General features: G+C 39.9%; 1 protein-coding gene and 1 long non-coding RNA gene across 4 annotated transcripts in view; one reads left to right on the top strand and one right to left on the bottom strand.

Annotated features, from left to right (window-relative positions):
• Positions 1 to 19,714, bottom strand: part of TBC1D8B (TBC1 domain family member 8B) — an 86,819-nt gene that overhangs the window by 43,594 nt on the left and 23,511 nt on the right. For all 3 annotated transcript variants that reach the window (XM_036460735.2, XM_036460736.2, XM_045570467.1), the window contains 5 exons: positions 15,322 to 15,529; positions 12,426 to 12,593; positions 3,649 to 3,798; positions 2,499 to 2,649; positions 1,599 to 1,813 (listed from right to left, as the gene is read on the bottom strand). In XM_036460735.2, the coding sequence (XP_036316628.1) occupies positions 1,599 to 1,813; positions 2,499 to 2,649; positions 3,649 to 3,798; positions 12,426 to 12,593; positions 15,322 to 15,529 (892 nt within the window). The remainder of the gene's footprint in view (positions 1 to 1,598; positions 1,814 to 2,498; positions 2,650 to 3,648; positions 3,799 to 12,425; positions 12,594 to 15,321; positions 15,530 to 19,714) is intronic.
• LOC118731866 lies at positions 4,212 to 13,955 on the top strand. The gene is made up of 3 exons (XR_006739548.1): positions 4,212 to 4,222; positions 4,383 to 4,386; positions 13,675 to 13,955. It is a non-coding gene; the product is annotated as an uncharacterized LOC118731866 (long non-coding RNA).

Below are 19,714 nucleotides of genomic sequence, written 5' to 3'. Positions count from 1 at the left end.
TGCTTGTTTAAACTGATCCCTTCATCTGCTATAGTCTTTCATTCTATCTCCATAAAACTAAAATTCATAATTTTCAAGTCCTACAAATGCTACGTGTTCCATGAAACCTTCTCTGATTCCTCTAGATCAGAGGTGGGGAACATCTGGCCCCCAGGCTATATAAGGCCTGTGAAATCATTTTGTCTGGCCCTGCCAAGGCATTAGGGTGAGTTAAATATTGGACCACATATGGTAGGCTAATTTTTAAAAATATATATTTTAGTGATTTCAGAGAGGAAGGGAAAGGATGAGAGAGATAAAAACATCAATGATGAAAAAGAATCATTGATCAGCTGCCTCTTGTATGCCCCCTACTGGGGATTGAGTCTGCAACTAGGGCTGGGAATCAAAACCATGATCTTTTGGTCCATAGGTCAGCACTCAACTACTGCGCCAGCCAGCCAGGCAGCAGGCTAATTTTTAAGTTGATAATTTTGTATGGCCCTCAAATGATATTAATATCCAAATGGCCCTTGGCAAAAAAAAAAAAAAGGTTCCCACACCTGCTCTAGATGAAAACAATTTTCCCTATTTTAAATCCTAACAGGACTTTATATTTCTCTAAGAATCTTCCTCATTTTTTTTTTCATTTGCCAGTAAGTATATTTTAATACCTACTAGTCTATATACTTTTAAAGCCAAGATCTTTATCTGATTCATCTTTATATAGTCTTTGGCACCTAAACTGTATTTTTTACAGAGCAGAGATTCAATGAACATCCTATATAATCCTATAGAATAAAGAAGTAATATGAAAATTGATCATCATGCCCTCGAACAAGATGGCCATGCCCATGTGGTCACAATATGGCCACACCCATATCATCACAAGATGGCCACCAAGAGAAGGGCGACAGGGGAGGGCAGTTAGGGGTGATTGGGCTGGCAGGGAAAGGCAGTTGGGAGTGACCAGGCCAGCAGGGGAGGGTAATTGGGGGTGACCAAGCCTGTAGGGGAGGGCAGTTAGGGGCAATTGGGTCAGCAGGGGAAGGTAGTGGGGGCAACCAGGCCTGTAGGGGAGGGCAGTTGGGGGCTACCAGGCCAGCAGGGGAGGGCAGTTGGGGGCGATAGGGCTGGCTGGGGAACATTTCGACGTCAATCAGGCTGGCAGGGAAGCGATTAGGGGGTGATCAGGCTGGCAGGCAGAAGCAGTTAAGGGCAATCAGGCAAGCAGACAGGTGAACACTTGGGAGTTAGCAGTCCTGGATTGTGAGCGGGATGTCCGACTGTGAGATTGGGCCTAAACCGGCAATCGAATATCCTCTGAGGGTTCAGATTGGAGAGGGTGCAGGCTGGGCTGAAGGACACGTGTGTGTCCCCTCTCTCCCCCAGGCCCCGTGCATGAATTTAGTGCACCGGTCTTCTATTTGGTTAAATATAAGAGAAACAAATTAATAAAATTTCAATAATCCTAAATATTCTATCATTCTACTTAAATTAATAATATGCACTATTGATTAAAACTCAACCTCTGTAATTTTCAAACTATCTGAAATTGATTTGATGTGATTTTTATCACTTGAAACATTTATACATTTGGGTTCATAACAAAGTCATACCTGGCAGTATCCAATTTTGGGATTCCTGTATGCATAAGCAGTGAGTACTCGCCTCAGAGCAGATATGCCAGTGTCACTCTGAAAGGCTGGGTGCTCAGGCAGGGAGCGACGTAAATCACGTTCAATTTCTTCAGTAGCCAAATTGCATGTCCCTAAGGACTGTTCAACTACTTTGGCATAATAGCCAGGATGAGCAGCCATGTCATTAACAGCGCCTATAAAGATGATTACATTAACACACAAAAGAAGAGGAATGTAATAAAAACTACTTCTTGCATATATACATGAAGAATTGGAATACCTTTAAATTTAGCTTTATGCTCAAGTGATAGCTGAGTACAAACAAAAGAAAAACCTTCATCCTGGAATTTATAACATGAGGACAACACCAAACTTATCCAACAGAATGACATTTTCATGAACCGTTTCCCCCCTTAACTTTCCTTTGACACTAGAGATAGAGATCCCTCCAACCAATTAGCTGTAAGTTGCCTAATGAAATAATCTGTTTAGACCACATGTGTCAAACACAAGGCCCGCGGGCCAAATCCATCCCGCAGGCCTTGCAATGTGGCCCGCACCACGCTGTCATCACTGCATTCCGCTGCGTTTCCATCACAATGACAGTTTATGACTGTTCAGTAAACCATTCGGCCCGCGACTTAGGCTGGATTTTAGATTTTGGCCCCTTCTCTGATTGAGTTCGAAACCCCTAGTTTAGACAATGGATATGTGGATATATCAGTAAGTACACAAAACTAACATTCCTTCTATGATTAGTTTGGATTCATGATGAATAAGACTTTATCCTAGCCATCTTTGCAATTATTTTTCATTAGCCTGATGCAAAACTCCTAGAAGGGGCATAATTAATGTCTGCTAAATAAATAAATGTAATACCTGAAAAAAGCATCCAAAGCTCTCCTCTTAAGGTCTCTGGAATCCCTCTTATAACCAGATCTCGAGTCTTTTTAGTCCGAAACATAGTAACACCACGCCCACATTCTGAAAACAGGATATTCCATGACTGTTCCTTCATCTTTTCTTTCAACTATAACAGCAACAACAAAAAAATCTAAGCAACTAAAGATAATGAGACATTAACTTCTTTCAAATAACTAGATAACTCTCATCATCATGAAACAATATATATGAAAATCAAGATTGTAACACCACATGACCTCACTTATTTATGGATGATAAAGAACATTATAAACTGAAGAACCAAAAGATAGATATAGAGACAGTAAAGCAACAAGCAGACTGTCAAATTACAGCGGGGAGGCTGGGGAGATCTGGGGGAGATAAGAGATCAACCGAAGGACTTGTATGCATGCATATAAGTACAACCAATGGACACAAAACTCTGGGGAGGAAGGGTATGTACAGGAGGGGGGGGATTGGTATTAATATATGTACAAAAATAATAATTTAATAAAAAAATATATTATTAAAAAAAAGAAAAGAAAATCAAGATTGTAGAAACTATCTCCCTCGCTTCCTCTCTGTAAAAAATCAATAAAATATATTAAATAAATAAATAAAAAGATTGTAGAAACTCAAAATCAGTATTCAGATGGGCCCAAAACTGGTCTACTTGCACCACAAAAATCTTTTAAATTCATGTGAGCGTAACAGAATTTACTATTTTAAATCTTAGCTAAACTCATATAAAATGGGAATATCAATACTTTTAGGAGGTAACAGTTTGAACCATCATTCTCCCCAAATAAACTTGATTAGGACTGATTATTAGAAATATATACATTAAATCCTAATGTTCAACTTTTATCCTTTATCTCAATTCATGGTACAGTTCTTTTATGTAATGGAAGCACACAAGTTACACAGAAGTACCTGCTAGAAAACTTTTTCAAGCCCCAAAGGAGTGTTCAATTGTGGTACCTTCTAGTCCAGCGGTCGCCAACCGGTGGTCCGCTGACCACTGGTGGTCTTAAGTCTGAAAGGTTGGCGACCACTGGTCTGTTCTAAGAGTTTTATTTTTGATCAAGAGATTTAGTCCACAGTAATAAATATTTTGTTTCTATACCATTTTGGAATTAAGAGTCTCCAAATTCTGAGGGTGATATACTGTCATTAAGGCTTCAGTGTTCACAGTTTCGCTGTATTCCCTTTGACATGGCAAAGATTGTACCTCAATATTATCAGATGGATCTGTAGAATGAGAACTAATAGGAACCTGAAAAAGAAAGAATGTAATTATTCCAAGTGTATGCTTAATAGTTTTTACAAAAAGAAAAGTGATGTTTTATCTATCATTTATAAACCACAACTTATATGCATAATAAATATTTTTAAAGCAATATTTTAAGGAGACCAGGAGACATTATTTTTCTATCAAAATTATAGACACAACAAATTAATATCTGTAACAGAAAACTCAGGACCTAAGTGAACCAAGCCACTCCCTTACAAAAGCAATAAAATACTTGCAAAATGTTAGAAAAAAAAACACAGAACATAAGAAATTAACCAAAGGCACAGAACAAATGGAAAAGCATCAATTCAAGTAAAATGAATGAATATCAACAAGAACACTCCAGTCAGTGAAATTTTAATTTGAGGCTATTCCTATTTGCTACCCTCTCAAGCTCAGAAGTGTGGTAGCCATGAAAGCCAGCATTTTCATACCCAAGGATCTTTCATTGAAGCTTCACTAAAATTCCCATCCCTAGGACACAGTCAGTATTTTGACCAAAGTATCACCTCTCTGGAAAATCCCTATTTGTAGGGTGTTATCATTTGATTTGATTCAGAGCTCAGCTCTGTGAAAAAAGTCCCTTCTCTGTTAGAAAAAATATATAGCAATATACTAATTACATCACAGCTGTCTAAACCTAATTATGTATATTGAAAACAAAAGCCTGGCTAGAAACTTAAAAGGAAGGCCTGGAGAACTAGATGGCCATAAGGAACTTTGAAAGGTTCCAGCATATTCTTGGGGATCTAAATGTATACGTGCATGTGCAAGGCTATAAACCTGCACAAGAAAAGAAAGAGACAGAAGAAAAGGTCCCAGTCACTCAACTCTGGCTGGCTTTGGAAGTAAGAAATAAAAGCTAAGACTGATTTGTAAACTGCCAAAAGGTTGAGGTGTACCTTCACACAAAGATCTCGTGGCAAAAGGTGGTAAACTTAATGCTTTCAGGCATTTAAGGAAAACTGATCTATCATTGGCTGACCACCAATTTATACTGATCCAGTGGCTGATCCAAGCATCCAGGCTTAAAAATAAAAATAAGAAGTATTAAAAAAAACACAAAAGTAAACCAATAAAATGTCCTTGAGAAGCCAGTTTTTGGATTTTGTAAACTAAAAATGTAAAGCAGCTATCATAACTAGATTCAAAGAACTAAAGGAAACTTGAAAAAATAAAGGACTCAGTTAAAAAATGGGCAAAAGATGCCCTGGCCAGGTATCTCAGTTGCTTATAACATCATCATGATATGCCAAAGTTGAGGGTTTGATTCCTAGTCAGAGCACTTACAAAAATCAACCAATGAAATAAGAGGAACAACATAAATAAATAAGAGGAACAACAAATGGATGTTTCTCTTTCTCTCCCTCTTCCACTCTCTCTAAAAATCAATTTTAAAAAATGTAAAAAAGATTATTCATTAAAAATGAAGAGTGATCCAAGATAGCAATAGTTTAGGTGGAAGCTACAGTAACCTCCTCCCAGGACCAAACTGGAATTACAATTAAATTATATACAAATCAGAGAGAAACCAAGATGGCGGCATAGGGTAAACACCTGAATGCAGCCTATAACAACAAATTTGAATTTAGAACTGGAAAACAGGGGAAACATCGCCCTGAAGTGCCAGATGGCTGGCCGAGAGGAGGCTCTACCATCTGGAAAAGAGAAAGAAGGCACGCTAAATCTCAGGAACTGTGAAGGTGTGGAGAACTGTGCGTGCGAAAAGGCGGCCGCAGAGTTCGTTGCAGGCTTGCTTTCAGAGCACGGAGAGGGCTGGCCGAGTTCGCTGCTGGCTTACTCCCGGTGCACGGAAAGGGCACACAGCTAATGCGTGGCTAGCTTTCTTGTTGGAGAGGAAAACAGAACCACCCTATTGCTCTGATAAACAGCCCCAGACAGGGAGAGGACAGACTGTCAGGCAGTGGGCAGAGATCTCTCAGAGGTATGTGAAGCCAGCGGCCATTACTGCGGGACTCAGAAACCAGACCCTCGTAGGGAGGGGCTGAATAAAGCTTGTCTGCACCATCCGAGACTCCGCCCCATCCAATCGGAGCACAGAAGCCCTTCCAGTGGCTAGTTTCCTCGTTCGCTGCCAATAGGACTCTCTTAGGGAGGGGCAGACAGCAATACAAAGCTTGTCTGCCCTATACCAAAGAAGTGCACGCGCCTGCAACTAATCTTGCGGGATTCACCAAAGCTTGGCTGTGCCACCCCGAGACTCCACCCCATCCAAGTGGAATACAGAAACCCTCCTAGCTGAGACACTTCTGATCCTCATAGCCAATTGGCTTGAAGATCAACCCTTCCCAGTGATACCAACAACAAGCAAGGCTTAACAACAAGACTGCACACACAGCCCACAAAGGGCTACACCAAGACTGTCCACCTCTGGTAACTGGGAGGCTGACCCACTAAACCATATAGGACACCTTAACACACAAAGCCACACTACCAACTCAGGGAAGCTGTGAAAATTCCGAGACAATGAAACAGATCACAAATAAAAGAAATGGAGGACAAGAAGTGACTGGATATAGAGTTCAAAACCAAGCTTATAAGGTTTTTCAAGAATTTCCTAGAAAAGGCCGATAAAATAAACGAGACCTATGAGGATATGAAAAGGGATCAACTGGAAATAAAGAATACATTGTCTGAAGTAAAAAACATACAGAGTCCTAAAAACAGAATGGAAGATTGCAAGAATCAAGTCAAAGATTTGGAACACAAAGAGCCAGAGGACACTCCTCCACAGAATCAAGAAGATAAGAGAATTCAGAAAGTTGAAGATAGTGTAAGGAACCTCTGGGACAATTTCAAACAAACCAACATCAGAATTATGGGGGTCCCAGAAGAAGAGAAAGAGCAAGATACCGAAAGACTACTGGAAGAAATAGTGACAGAAAACTTCCTCCACCTGGGGTAAGAAATAGACTTACAAGTCCAGAAAGCGCACAGAACCCCAAACAAAAGGAATCCAAAGAGGACCACACCAAGACACATCATAATTTAAATTCCAAGAGCAAAAGACAATGAGAGAATATTAAAAGCAGCAAGAGCAAAGCAGGTAGTTACCTATAAAGGAGCACCCATACGATTGTCAGCTGATTTCTCAACAGAAACCATGCAGGCCAGACAGGAATGGCAAGAAATATTCAAGGTGATGAACAGCAAGAACCTACAGCCAAAAATACTCTATCACTCAGAATCGAAGGCCAGATAAAGAACTTTACAAATAAAAAAAATCTAAAGGAGTTCATCACTGCCAATCCAGAATTATATGAATTTCTGAAAGGGGTTCTTTAGGAAGAGGAAGAAGATATAGATAAAAATTATGATCAACAAATACATAACTATCAACAAGTGAAACTAAAAGCCAAGAGAATTAAAAAACCTGATGAATAATATTAACTGGTGAATATAATAGAATCAGAGGTATGGAAGGGGAGTGGACTGACGATTCTCGGGGAAAAGGGGTGTGGGGGGTGCGGAAAGAGTCTGAAAAAATCTGTGCACCTATGGATGAGGACATTGGAAGGTAGGGAAAGGGCAGAGGGTGGGGTGGGAACCTGGTGGAGGGGAGCAATGGAGGGGGAAAAATGAGGAACATTTGTAATAGTATGAACAACAAAGATTTATTTAAAAATAAAAAAATAAAATAAAATTATATACAAATCATCCTAAATAACCAACTGAAGACTAGTTGGAGAGAAGTCTTATTAACCAAGGACTTATAGAAGTAGCCATATTGAGACTGGTAGGAAGTATGGAGGCATGAGAGTGCTGGCTGGGCTTCTATGAGGATATCTCAGCTGTGGGGGTTTCCCCCTGAAAAGTTTAGGGTCTAAACCCCAAGCCAGACCCCCAAGCCTAGAGCACCAGAACCAGAAATGATGCTCACATAACATCCTGTTATGAAAAGCATCATGATCTCTGTCACCAGGGCACCCTCTTAAAGGGTCAACACAAAGAATTTTATTTATAGCCACTCATATCAAGCAACTTCCCTGACCATAATGCTCTGAAACTAGAAATCAATTACAAGAAAAGTGAAAAAACACAAAAATATGGAGGCTAAGTAATATTATACAATGAATGGGTTAGCAATGACATCAAGAAAGAAATCAAAAGATACCTTGAAACAAATGAAAATGAAAGCACAGAACCCAAAATCTGTGGAATACATGGAAAGCAGTCCTAAGAGGGAAAATCATAGCATTACAGACCTATCTTAAGAAAGAAGAAAAAGATCAAGTAAACAATCTAACTTTACTCTTAGAGGTACTAAGAAAAGAACAACAAAAAAGCCCAAAGTGAGTAGGAGGAAGAAAGAAGAAAATAATAAAGATCAGAGAAGAAATAAAAGGAGTAAAAAAACAACAATAAAAAAAATCAATGAAACCAAGAGCTACATACTTGTTTGAAAAGATAAACAACGATGAACCTTTAACCACATTCATTAAGAAAAAAGACAAAGGACCCAAATAAATAATATAAAAAATGAAAGAAATAACAACTGAAACCAAAGAAATAGAAAGGACTGTAAGAAAACATTACTTTTTAAAAAAATAAATCCTCATCCAAGGATATTTTTCCATTGATCTTTTAGAGAGAGTGGTAGAAAATGCTATAAACAATTATGCCAACAAATTTATATGAAACCACAAAAGACCCTCTATAACAACAGTGATCTTGAGAAAGTAGAACAAAGTTGTAGGTATCATGTTACCTAATATTAAACTATACTATAAGACCATAGTAATCGAAATAGCATGGTAATGGCAAAAACCAAAAACAGACACATAGAACAATTTGCACAGAATAAAGAGCCCAAAAATAAATGCCTTTATAGACAATATTTGACAAAAGGGGCAAAAACATACAATGGGTAAGGGAAAAGTTTTTGCATAGCAAAGGAAATCATCAACAAAACAAAAAATATAACCTACTAAATGAGGGAAGGTATTTGTCAATGATACAACTGATAAGGGGTTAATATCCAAAATTTATAAAGAACTCAGACAACTCAAAAGCAAAAAAACAGAGACAATCCAATTAAAAAATGGGCCTGGCTGGGTGGCTTGTTGGTTGGAGCACTGTCTCATACACCAAAAGGTGGCAGGTTCAATTTCCAGCCAGGGCACATACCTAGGTTGTGGGTTCAATCCTACCTAGGTCAGGGTGCATATGGGAGATGAGAGGTGGCCAATTGATGATATTCTCTCTCTCTCTCTCTCTCTCTCTCTCTCTCTCTCTCTCTCTCTCTCTCTCTCTCTCTCATCAATAAGGAATCTAACTTCAGGTGAGGATAAAAAAGGACAGAGGAACTGAATAGATATTTCTCCAAATAAGATATACAGATGGCCATTCAACATATAAAAAGACGCTGACCACCACTAATCATCAGATAAATGCAAATTAAAACCACAATGAGGTACCACCTTACACCTTTCAGAATTGCTATTATCAATAAGTCAACAAACAAGTTTTAGTGATAATGTGAAGAAAAGGGAAGCCTCCTGCATTGTTTGTGGTTTTGCAGATTAGTGCGGCCACTGAGGAAAACAGTATGGAGTTACCTCAAAAAATTAAAAAATGTAAAGTATGTATGCAACCCTATGCTCATTGCAGCACTGTTTATAATAGTAAAAAAATAGAAGTGACCCAAGTGTCACAAACAGAGGAGTGGATAAGAAAGTTGTGGTACATATCCTATATAATAAAAGGCTAATATGCAAACCGACTGAATCGCAGAATGACCAGTTGCTATGACGTGCACTGACCACCAGAGCACAGATGTGCAACACAGGAGCTTCCCAATGGTGGTTAGTGTGCTCTCACAGGGTGGGCACCACTCAGCCAGAAGCCAGGCTCAAGGCTAAGCCATCAGTTGGAAATCCCACAAGAGCTTCTGGACCTTGACAGGGCACAGGCTGAGGGACTCCCCACCAACTGCCCAAATTTCATGCACCAGGCCTCTAGTATATACAGTATATACAATGGAATATTACTTGGCCATAGAAATGAATGAAATCTTATAATTTTCAACAGCATGGATGGACCTAGAGGGTATGCTAAGTGAAATAAGTCCTTCAGAGAAAGAAAAATACCATATAATTTCACTTACATGTGAAATCTAAAGAAAGAGAAAACAAAATTGAAAAAGGTGAAGAGAAGTACAAATTGGTAGTTACAAAATAATCATGAGGATATAAAATACAGCATAGAGAATATAGTCAATAATATTGTAATAAATATGTATGGTGCCAGGTGAAGGGATTAAAAAGTACAAATTGGGCCCAACTAGTGTGTTCAGTGGTTGAGCACTGACCTATGAACCAGGAAGTCACAGTTCAATTCCTGGTCAGGGTACATGCCTGGGTTGTGGGCTTGATCCCCACTGGGGACGTGCAGGAGGCAACCAGTCTATGTTTTTTTCTCATCATTGGTGTTTCTTTCTCTTTTTCCTTCTCCCATTCTCTCTGAATTCAATAAAAATATATTTTAAAAAGAAGTAAAAATTGGTAGTTACAAAATAATCATGGGGCCCTAGCTAATGCTCAGTGGTTAGAAAATCACAGGTTTGATTCCAGTCAAGGGCACATACCTTGGTTACAAGCTTGATCCCCAGAGTTGGTCGGGTTGACAGTGGGAAGCAACCAATTGATATGTCTCTCATATTTATGTTCCTCTCTCTTTTTGTCTCTCCCCATCCCTTCTACTCTAGAAATCAATGGAAAAATATCCTCAGGTGAGGATTAACAAAAACAAAATGATGATGATGATGGTGGGGAAGTAAGTACAGCATAGAAAATATAGTCAATAATATTGTAATAACTATGCCTGGTGCCAGACAGGTGGGTACTTGAAATATCGGGGAGAATACTTTGTAAAGTATGTGATTGCATAACCAGTATTCTGTACACCTAGAACTAATATAAATTAATATTAAGATATTAAATGTAAACTAAAAATAAAAAATAAATTGTTGCCCTGACCAGTTTGACTCAGTGGATAGAGTGTCGGTCTGTGGATTGAATACAGGAGGCAGATGATCAATGTTTCTCTGTCATCAATGTTTCTAACTCTCTATCCCTCTCCCTTTCTGTAAAAAAATCAATAAAATATATTTTAAAATTAAAAATTAAAAATAAATAAACTGTTCCCCTCCCAGGTTTGGCTCAGCAGATAGAGCACTGGCCTGTGGACTGAAGGGTCCCAGGTTCGATTCTAGTTAAGGTCACATGCCCCAGTTGTGGGCTCAATCCCCAGTGTGGGGCATGCAGAAGGCAGTCAATCATTATTGTTTCTCATCAATGATGTTCTTATCTCCCTCTCCCTTCCTCTTTGAAATCAATAAAAATATATTTAAAAAATAAATAAAAATAAGAAAAATATTGTTGCCCTAGCTGGTAGTTCAGTGGTTAGAGCATCACCAGCAGACTGAAGGGTCACAGGTTTGATTCTGGTCAAGGGCACATACCTCATTTGTGGGCTAGATCCAGGCCTGGTTCGCAACCAATAGATAGTCTCTCTCTCAAAACCATGTTTCTCTCTCTCTGTGTATCTCCTCCTTCCTTCCACTCTCACTAAAAATCAATGGGGAAGAAATATCCTCAGGTGAGGATTAACAAATATAAAATTTTAAAAAATAGTTAAAAAAAGAAAATATGAGTTCCTAAAAAGGATACATTCCTAATTCTCAATTCTGCTTTATAATGGGTCTTAGAGAATACAATTTCTTTTGTATTAGTCTTTTTAAAAATCCTATATGATAAAGAGCTAATATGCAAATGGTCATCATGCTCTCATAAACACTCAATACTGGGGAGAGAATGTGGACCAGCCAGGCACAAATGAGCTCATGAGAGGGGAATGGGGACGAGCCAGGCACAAATAAACTGGAATGGGGACCAGTTAAGCTGTGGCCCAGGAGAGGGACAAGCTGCCTGCCCCATGGTCCCTGCAGCCCAGGGGAGGGACAAGCTACCTGCCCCACAGTTCCAGGTGCCAGCAGTTGGGGATGCGGCCCAGGAGAGGGACAAGCTGCCTGCCAAGCGGCCCTGGGCACCTGAGGCTATGGCCCAAGCAAAGCCGCCTGCCCATGATCCCCTGCGGCTGTGGCCAGCCCAGGACCTGGGTGCCTGTGGCCAGCCAGAGGAAGGGAAGCCTGGGTCCTGGGTGCCTGCAACCAGCCAGAGGAGGGAATCCTGGGTCCTGGGTACAGGGCGAGGCAGAGGCAGTTAGGGATGACCAGGCCAGCAGGGGAACAGTTAGGAGCAACCAGGCCGGTTAGGGAGCAGTTAGGGGTGATCAGGCAGGCAGGCAGAGGTGGTTAGGGGCAATCAGGCAGGTGAGCAGTTAGGAGCTAGTGATCCTGGATTGCAAGAGGCAGTCGGACATCCACCGAGGAGTCCCAGATTGGAGAGGGTGCAGGCCAGGGTGAGGGACTACCCCGCCTCAGAAATTTCTACCCCAGAAATTTCTTGCACTGGGCCTCTAGTTAAATATAAGAATGAATAGGGAAGTCATTATGGATCACATTTGAAATAATGGACCACACAAAACACACACCTTTTTAAAAAATTATTTGATTGTTATATAATTACCTCTGTGCTAATATCGTGATATTGATTTGAAGTTGTCCCACACTTGAGCCTGAGTTTTGCCACCAGTTGTTCAAAGTCTATAACTTCACTGAAGCGAAAAGCTGTTTTTCCTTTGATGCTAATGATGACAGATTTGCTGGAATCATGTGTTTTATCTATAGCTAAGACCTGGGGGGTAAAAACATTATAAATGAATCACATTCTCCCTTGATGCTTACACTTCTAAGCAAACTGTGTTTAGCTTATTCTTTTGTGGCTAAAGTTTAGGTTCCTGGTACGACTTATTAAATAATAAACTTTGAAAAAACCATAATGAAATCTTACTCCACACCCATCTAAATAGTTGTTATAAAAAAATCAACAAAAAAGTAATGGAGAGGATGTGGAGAAAAAAATAACCCTTGTGCACTGTTGGTAAGATTGAAAATTTGTGCTGCTACTATGGAAACCAGTATGCATGTTCCTGAAAAAATTAAAACCATAACTATCATTCCATCTTCTTGTTATTTATCCCAAGAAATCCAAAAAGATATATGCATCCTCTGTTCAATGTGACATTATTTACTAGTACAATGGCCAAGATATTATATCAATTTAAGTGTTCATCAATAGAGACTGGATAAAGAAGTCATGGTACTTATATATAATGGAATATTAGTCAGCCATAAAAAAGAATAAAATGTTACCATTTATGACAGCATGATGTACTTAGCAGGTATTATGCTAAGTGAAATAAGTCAGACAGAAAAATACAAATACAATATGATTTCACTTATATGTGGAATCTAAAAAACAAAATATTGGATAAATGAACAAACAAAACAGAAAGAAACTTATAGATACAGGCCTCCTCAGTCTTCTCCTGGACCAACTCTGGGGTTATTCACAGAGGGGACAGGTTGAGCGGTGGTGGGGTAAGCACCCCAGGGAACAGGAGGACGTGAGGCCCTGAGGCAAGGAAAGTGACAAGCTGCCCTTCATTGTCAGCCAGGGATGAGTACACGGCCACCCATCTGCCTGGCCATGATCCCTCATCCACAGAGATGTTATCCACTGGTGTCCACGGCCTGAGGGCCACCTACTACCAGGTCTTCAATAAAGTGGAGCTCAAGCTGTCTGAGAAATTGGAGCCACTGTACAACCATTTGGCAGAACAGTTTTTTTCTGAGCTCCAATTATAAAATGGGGGTTGTTGTGTGCTGGATTGGCTGACATGGTTTGACCTACAGAAAATCTCAGTACAGCTTAGTCTGATGTTTTGATGATTACAGGGCTTATTTGGTCAAGATACTCACTTGTAATTATTCCAAAAAACCTGAGTCTGTTTGCTATTAATTTCTTTGTTGGGGCAGCAGGAGCCTCTCAGCTCTTTCGTATTTGGAGATATAATCAAGAACTAAAAACGAATGCAAACAGGAATTCCTGATCATCCTAACACCTTAGATGTAGCCATAACCAGTGGGACCTAATTTGTTTTATTATTTGCTTATTGGTAAGGTGTTGCTCCCTGTGCTAATGATTAGAACACATTTTTTTTTTTTTAAATCTAACTTAACTAGGAGCAAGTACACAATTCAGCAGAAAAATAAAGCAAATTTAAAAAAAGAAACTTATGGATACAGAGAAAAAAATTAATGGTTGCCAGATGAGAAGAGGTTTGGGGAGCTGGTGAAGTGATTAAGAAATACAAATCATCAGTTACAAAACAGTCATGGGGATATAAAGTATAGCATAAGGAATACAGTCAGTAATCTATATATATAAAAGGCTAATATGCTAAGTGTCCGACGGTCTGGTCGCTATGACACACACCAACCACCAGGGGACAGATGCTCAATGCAGGAGCTGCCGAGCAGCAGTGACTTGCCAGCGGTGGTTCTTGGGTCATGCACCCCGAAACCAGAGAGGAAGGAGCCTGATTCCTAGCGGGGCTGCATGATTACACCTTTGGCTGTGGGTTATGTTGTTGCTGGGTCACTAATGGCCCTGAATCTGGTTACTGCACACTTGCATTTGCATTCCACAACCTGTACTATAGCAACTTTGCAGAGTGCCCTCTCGCACTCGAGGACCCCTCAGTGGATGTTGGAGAGCTGGTTTCGACCAGATCCCCACAGGCCAGGCTGATGGACCCCACCTGCTGGACAGGACCTCAAGAGGTTGGCTTCAAGGTGTGTCTGGCCCGTCTCGCCCAGTCCTACCTCACTGGCCACCTTCTAATTAATTTCATTTCAATGTGCACAAGTCCATGAACCACATCACTAGTATTATAACTATATATGATTTCAGGGGGTACTAGACTTATTGGGGTGTAAATATCTAACCACTACACTATATACCTAAAGTTAATATATAATTGAAAAATTTTTTTAAAGAAAATAATAAAATTTCTCATTATCCTAAAAAGAAGAAATAGACTTTATATACTAGTTGTACCACTGATACAAGTGCAAGTTATTTAACTTTTCAAGGGAAAGTCTTAACTAACATGTAGTCTTTAAAAATTATAATTCCGTTTAGTGGTGCAATGGTGACTATTTCTGACTTACACAAAAGCTATCAATTCTATTTTTTATCACTGTGTATATCAAATATCTAAGTTTTGGTGTTCATGTCATATATAATACATCTGACTAATCATGTTCCGTTTTGAGTCATCCAAAACCCTTATCTTACTTCTAAATTTTTATCTAACTTTTTTCATTTTCAATAAAAGCTATAAGGCTGAGTACTTTTATACTGAAGAATAATGCTGGACTTAAAAAATTATTATCTAAAAATTACTAAAATAATGTGGCATAATGAGTTTTTAATAACTTATAGAATTAAAGGAAATTTTACTCTGAATGATAACATCTTCAAACTAAAAACTGGTATGCAACCAAATTTACATTACCTCTCGAAATGGAATGATTACACTGCATAGATTGCCATCCTGGCTAGCAAAGCAGATATAGTTCTCTGAGATGCACATTTTTCCATGAGCATTGAAGTGGCTGAATGGCACCCATAAAAAACATTCATGTACTTCTTTCAAAGTCTCTTCTTTGGGCAGCCTAAAAAAAGCATTATACTGCTCACTGTGGGCTCGATCTTCTAGACCTCTGTATGAAGGAAAAAAGGGAGACTTAAATAATGACTGCTAAAGGGTACACATGTCTATACTGATTAATCCAAATGTACTGTAAAGCAGAAAGTTTAACTACATGCTATATTCTTCAACAAATTATGAAATGGAAGAAACATACTGATTCCTAGCAGATTCTTTTTGTTTATTCTCTTTTCCAAGTTTTTAAATTAGTGAATTAGAATGCACAAAAATTAGAGATAATGTATGTCTTCAAACCATCTGTTAAGGAGTGATTTGCTGGAAGATTATTATACTACTATGTTGTCATATTATGTGATTACTAGAGGCCCGGTACAACAAAATTCATGCATGGGCGGGGGGGTCCCTCAGCCCGACCTACACCCTCTCCAATCCAGGAACCCTCGGGGGATGTCCAACTGCCTCTCATAATCCAGGACCTCTGGCTACTAACTGCTCACCTCACCTGCCTGCCTGCTCTAACTGCTCTGCCTGCCTGATCCCCCTAATGCCCTTCCCTGCCTGTCTTATACCCCTAACTGCCCTCCCCTGGTGGCCTGACCCCCTAACTGCCCTCCCCTGCTGGCATGGTCACACCTATTAACTTTTTAAAAATATTATCCCCTTTATACACAATTGTATTTGTCTTCCTTATTGGCTTCACCCTCTCACACAATTTTTCTCTCTCCTTTATGGAACACTTTTTCCTACTGACTCATCATTTATATACTTTTCTTTCCTCCTTATTTCCTACTTCTGTTCCATCATTTTTCTTCCCATCTTTCTTCTACCCTCCCTTCCTCCTTTTTTACTTCATTCCCTCCTTAATTTTTTTCTTTACTTCCTCGCTCAGACCTGCTTTGCTCCCTTCTCCATTTCTTCCTTCTTCCTATTCTCCTTTTAAGCTCTATCAGTCCCCTCCCCCCCTTTTTAAAAAATATATTTTATTGATTTTTTACAGAGAGGAAGAGAGAGGGATAGAGAGTTAGAAACTTCGATGAGAGAGAATCATCATCGACCAGCTACCTCTTGCACACCCCCTACTGGGGACGTGCCCGAAACTAATGTACATGCCCTTGACCGGAATCGAACCTAGGACCTTTCAGTCCACAGGCCGATGCTCTATCCACTGAGCCAAACGGGTCTCAGCTACCAGTTCCCTTTTAAAACTTTTCTTCCCTCCCTCTTTTTCTCTCACCCTACCTTTACCATACATTCTTCTCTAATTACTTCCACTATTTTAATATCTATCTATCTACCTGCCTAATTATTCACTATAATTTATCTTTCTTTTCTGACTCCTACTTTTAAAATCTTCCCCCAGTACACAACTATACTTGATTTTCATTACAGCTCCTACAGTTCACTCTTTCCTACTTTACTCTCTACTGACTCTTCCCTCCCTCCCTCCCTTCTTTTTTTAAGATATATTTTATTGATTTTTTATAGAGAGGAAGAGAAAAGGATAGAGAGTTAGAACCATCAATGAGAGAGAATCATCGATCAGCTGCCTCTTGCACACTCCCAACTGGGGATGTGCCCGCAACAAAGGTACATACCCTTGACCAGAATCGAACCTGGGACCTTTCAGTCTGCCTACTGAGGCTCTATCCACTGCGCCAAACCGGTTTTGGCCTCCCACCCTTCTTTTTTTTTATTTTAATTTTCTTTTTATTAAATTATTTTCTGTGTACATATACCATTGCCCTCCCCCTCCCATACATGCCCTCCCTCCTCAGAGTTTTGTGTCCATTGGTTGTCCTTATATACATGTACACAAGTCCTTCGGTTGGTCTCTTATCTTCCCCAGATCTCCCTACCCTCCCCGCTATAATTTGACAGTCGGCTTGTTGCTTTACTGTCTCTATATCTATCTTTTGGTTCATCAGTTTATAATGTTCTATAATATCGATAAATGAGTGAGGTCATGTGGTATTTCTCTTTCATTGACTGGCTTATTTCACTCAGCATGCATGATGTTCTCCAATTCTGCAAATGATGAGAATTCCTTCTTTTTTATGGCAGCATAATATTCCATTGTGTAGATGTACCATGGTTTTGGGATCCAATCATCTGCTGATGGGCACCTAGGCTGTTTCCAAATCCTAGCTATTGTAAATTGTGCTGCTATGAACATAGGGGTGCATATATCCTTTCTGATTGGTGTTTCTAGTTTCTTGGGATATATTCCTAGGAGTGGGATTACTGGGTCAAATGGGAGTTTCATTTTCAGTTTTTTGAGGAAGCTCCATACTATTCTCCACAGTGGTTGCACCAGTCTACATTCCCACCAGCAGTGCACGAGGGTTCCTTTTTCTCCACAACCTCGCCAACACTTGTCGTTTGTTGATTTGCTGATGTTGGCCATTCTGAGAGGTGTGAGATGGTACCGCATTGTTGTTTTGATTTAAATCTCTCGGATAATTAGTGACTTTGAGCATGTTTTCATGTGCCTCTTGGCCTTCCTTCTGTCTTCTATTGAGAAGACTCTATTTAGATCCGTTGCCCATTTTTTAATTGGATCATTTATCTTCCTTTTATTAAGTTGTATTAAGCTGTCTGTAGATGTTGGAGATTAAACCTTTATCAGTGATAACATTTGCAAATATGTTCTTCCATGTAGTGGGCTTTCTTGTTGTTTTGTTGATGTCTTCTTTTGCTTTAAAAAAGCTTTTTATTTTGATGTAGTCCCATTTGTTTATTTTCTCTTTAGCTTCCATTGCCCTCAGGGAAGTATCAGTGAAGAAGTTCTTTTGGCATATGTCTGAGATTTTGCTGCCTGTGGATGCCTCTAGTATTTTTATGGTTTCCCGTCTGATGTTTAAGTCCTATATCCATTTTGAGTTTATTTTTGTGTATGGTGTAAGTTGGTGATCTAGTTTCATTCTTTTGCATGTATGTGTCCAATTTTCCCAATACCATTTATTGAAGAGACTGTCTTGACTCCATTGTATGTTCATGTCTCCTTTATCAAATATTAATTGAGCATAGTGATTTGGGTTGATATCTGGGTTCTCAATTCTATTCCATTGATCTATATGTCTGTTCTTATGCCAGTACCAGGCTGTTTTGACAGTGGCTTTGTAATACAGCTTAAAATCTGGTATTGAGATCCCTCCTACTTTACTCTTCTTTCTCAGGATTGCTGTGGCTATTCAGGGTCTTTTATTGTTCCAAATGAACTTTTGGAGAGTTCTTTCTAGGTCAGTGAAATATGCCATTGTTGTTTTAATGGGGAGTGCATTGAACCTATAGATTGCTTTGGGAAGTATGGACATTTTAATGATGTTGATTCTACCAGTCCATGAACATGGTATGTTCTTCCATCTGTTTACATCTTCCTCTATCTCTTTTTTCAGTATCATGTAGTTTTCCATGTATAGGTCTTTTACCTCCTTAGTTAAGTTTATTCCTAGGTATCTTAATTTTTTTGGTGCAGTGGTAAATGGGATTGCCTTTTTAGTCTCTGTTTCTGCAAGTTCACTATTGGTGAATAGAAATGCCATAGATTTCTTGTCATTAATTTTGTATCCTGCTACATTAGGGGTGTCGAACTCAATCAGAGAAGGGGCCAAAATCTAAAATCCAGCCTAAATCGCGGGCCGAATGGTTTACTGAACAGTCATAAACTGTCATTGTGATGGAAACGCAGCGGAGTGCTGTGATGACAGCGGGGTGCGGGCCACATTGCAAGGCCTGGCGGGATGGATTTGGCCCGCGGGCCTTGTGTTTGACACATGTGTGCTACATTGTCAAATTTATTTATTAAGTCTATTAGTTTTTTGATGGAGCGGGAGCGTTAACTCCCAGCCCAGGGCTCAGCCCCAGCCAGATGTTCGCCACCCCCATTCCCCAGCCTCCCCGCTGCTGTCCTGCTCACATTCCCTGCCCAGGATGCCCAGCCTAGTGAAGGTGGCCCACACAGCCCAGGGGCTGCTGCTGCCCCAAAGCAAGAGTGCCTCTGCCCAGAAGGCCTCAGACCGTCCACCACTCCATCCTGGACCCATGCTGGGGGCCACCACCCTCCCTGCCCCTTACTGGGAACACCTGCTCCCCTCTCCCATGTGCAGCCCTGCATTTCCTTCTCTTTTCCATTCCTGTGTCTTTTTCTTGTTCCCTTTATATATTTGTTTCTTCTCTTGTCCTGTCTGGATGCAGGCCTGCCTTCCTGTCCCTCTCCTTTCTTATCCCCTCCCATTGT

This window comes from Pipistrellus kuhlii, unplaced genomic scaffold (genome assembly GCF_014108245.1).
Source record: "Pipistrellus kuhlii isolate mPipKuh1 unplaced genomic scaffold, mPipKuh1.p scaffold_m20_p_33, whole genome shotgun sequence".
Classification (NCBI taxonomy): Eukaryota; Metazoa; Chordata; class Mammalia; order Chiroptera; family Vespertilionidae; genus Pipistrellus; species Pipistrellus kuhlii.
Note: the sequence above shows the minus strand (reverse complement) of the source record. Positions and strands in the feature narration are given on the sequence as shown.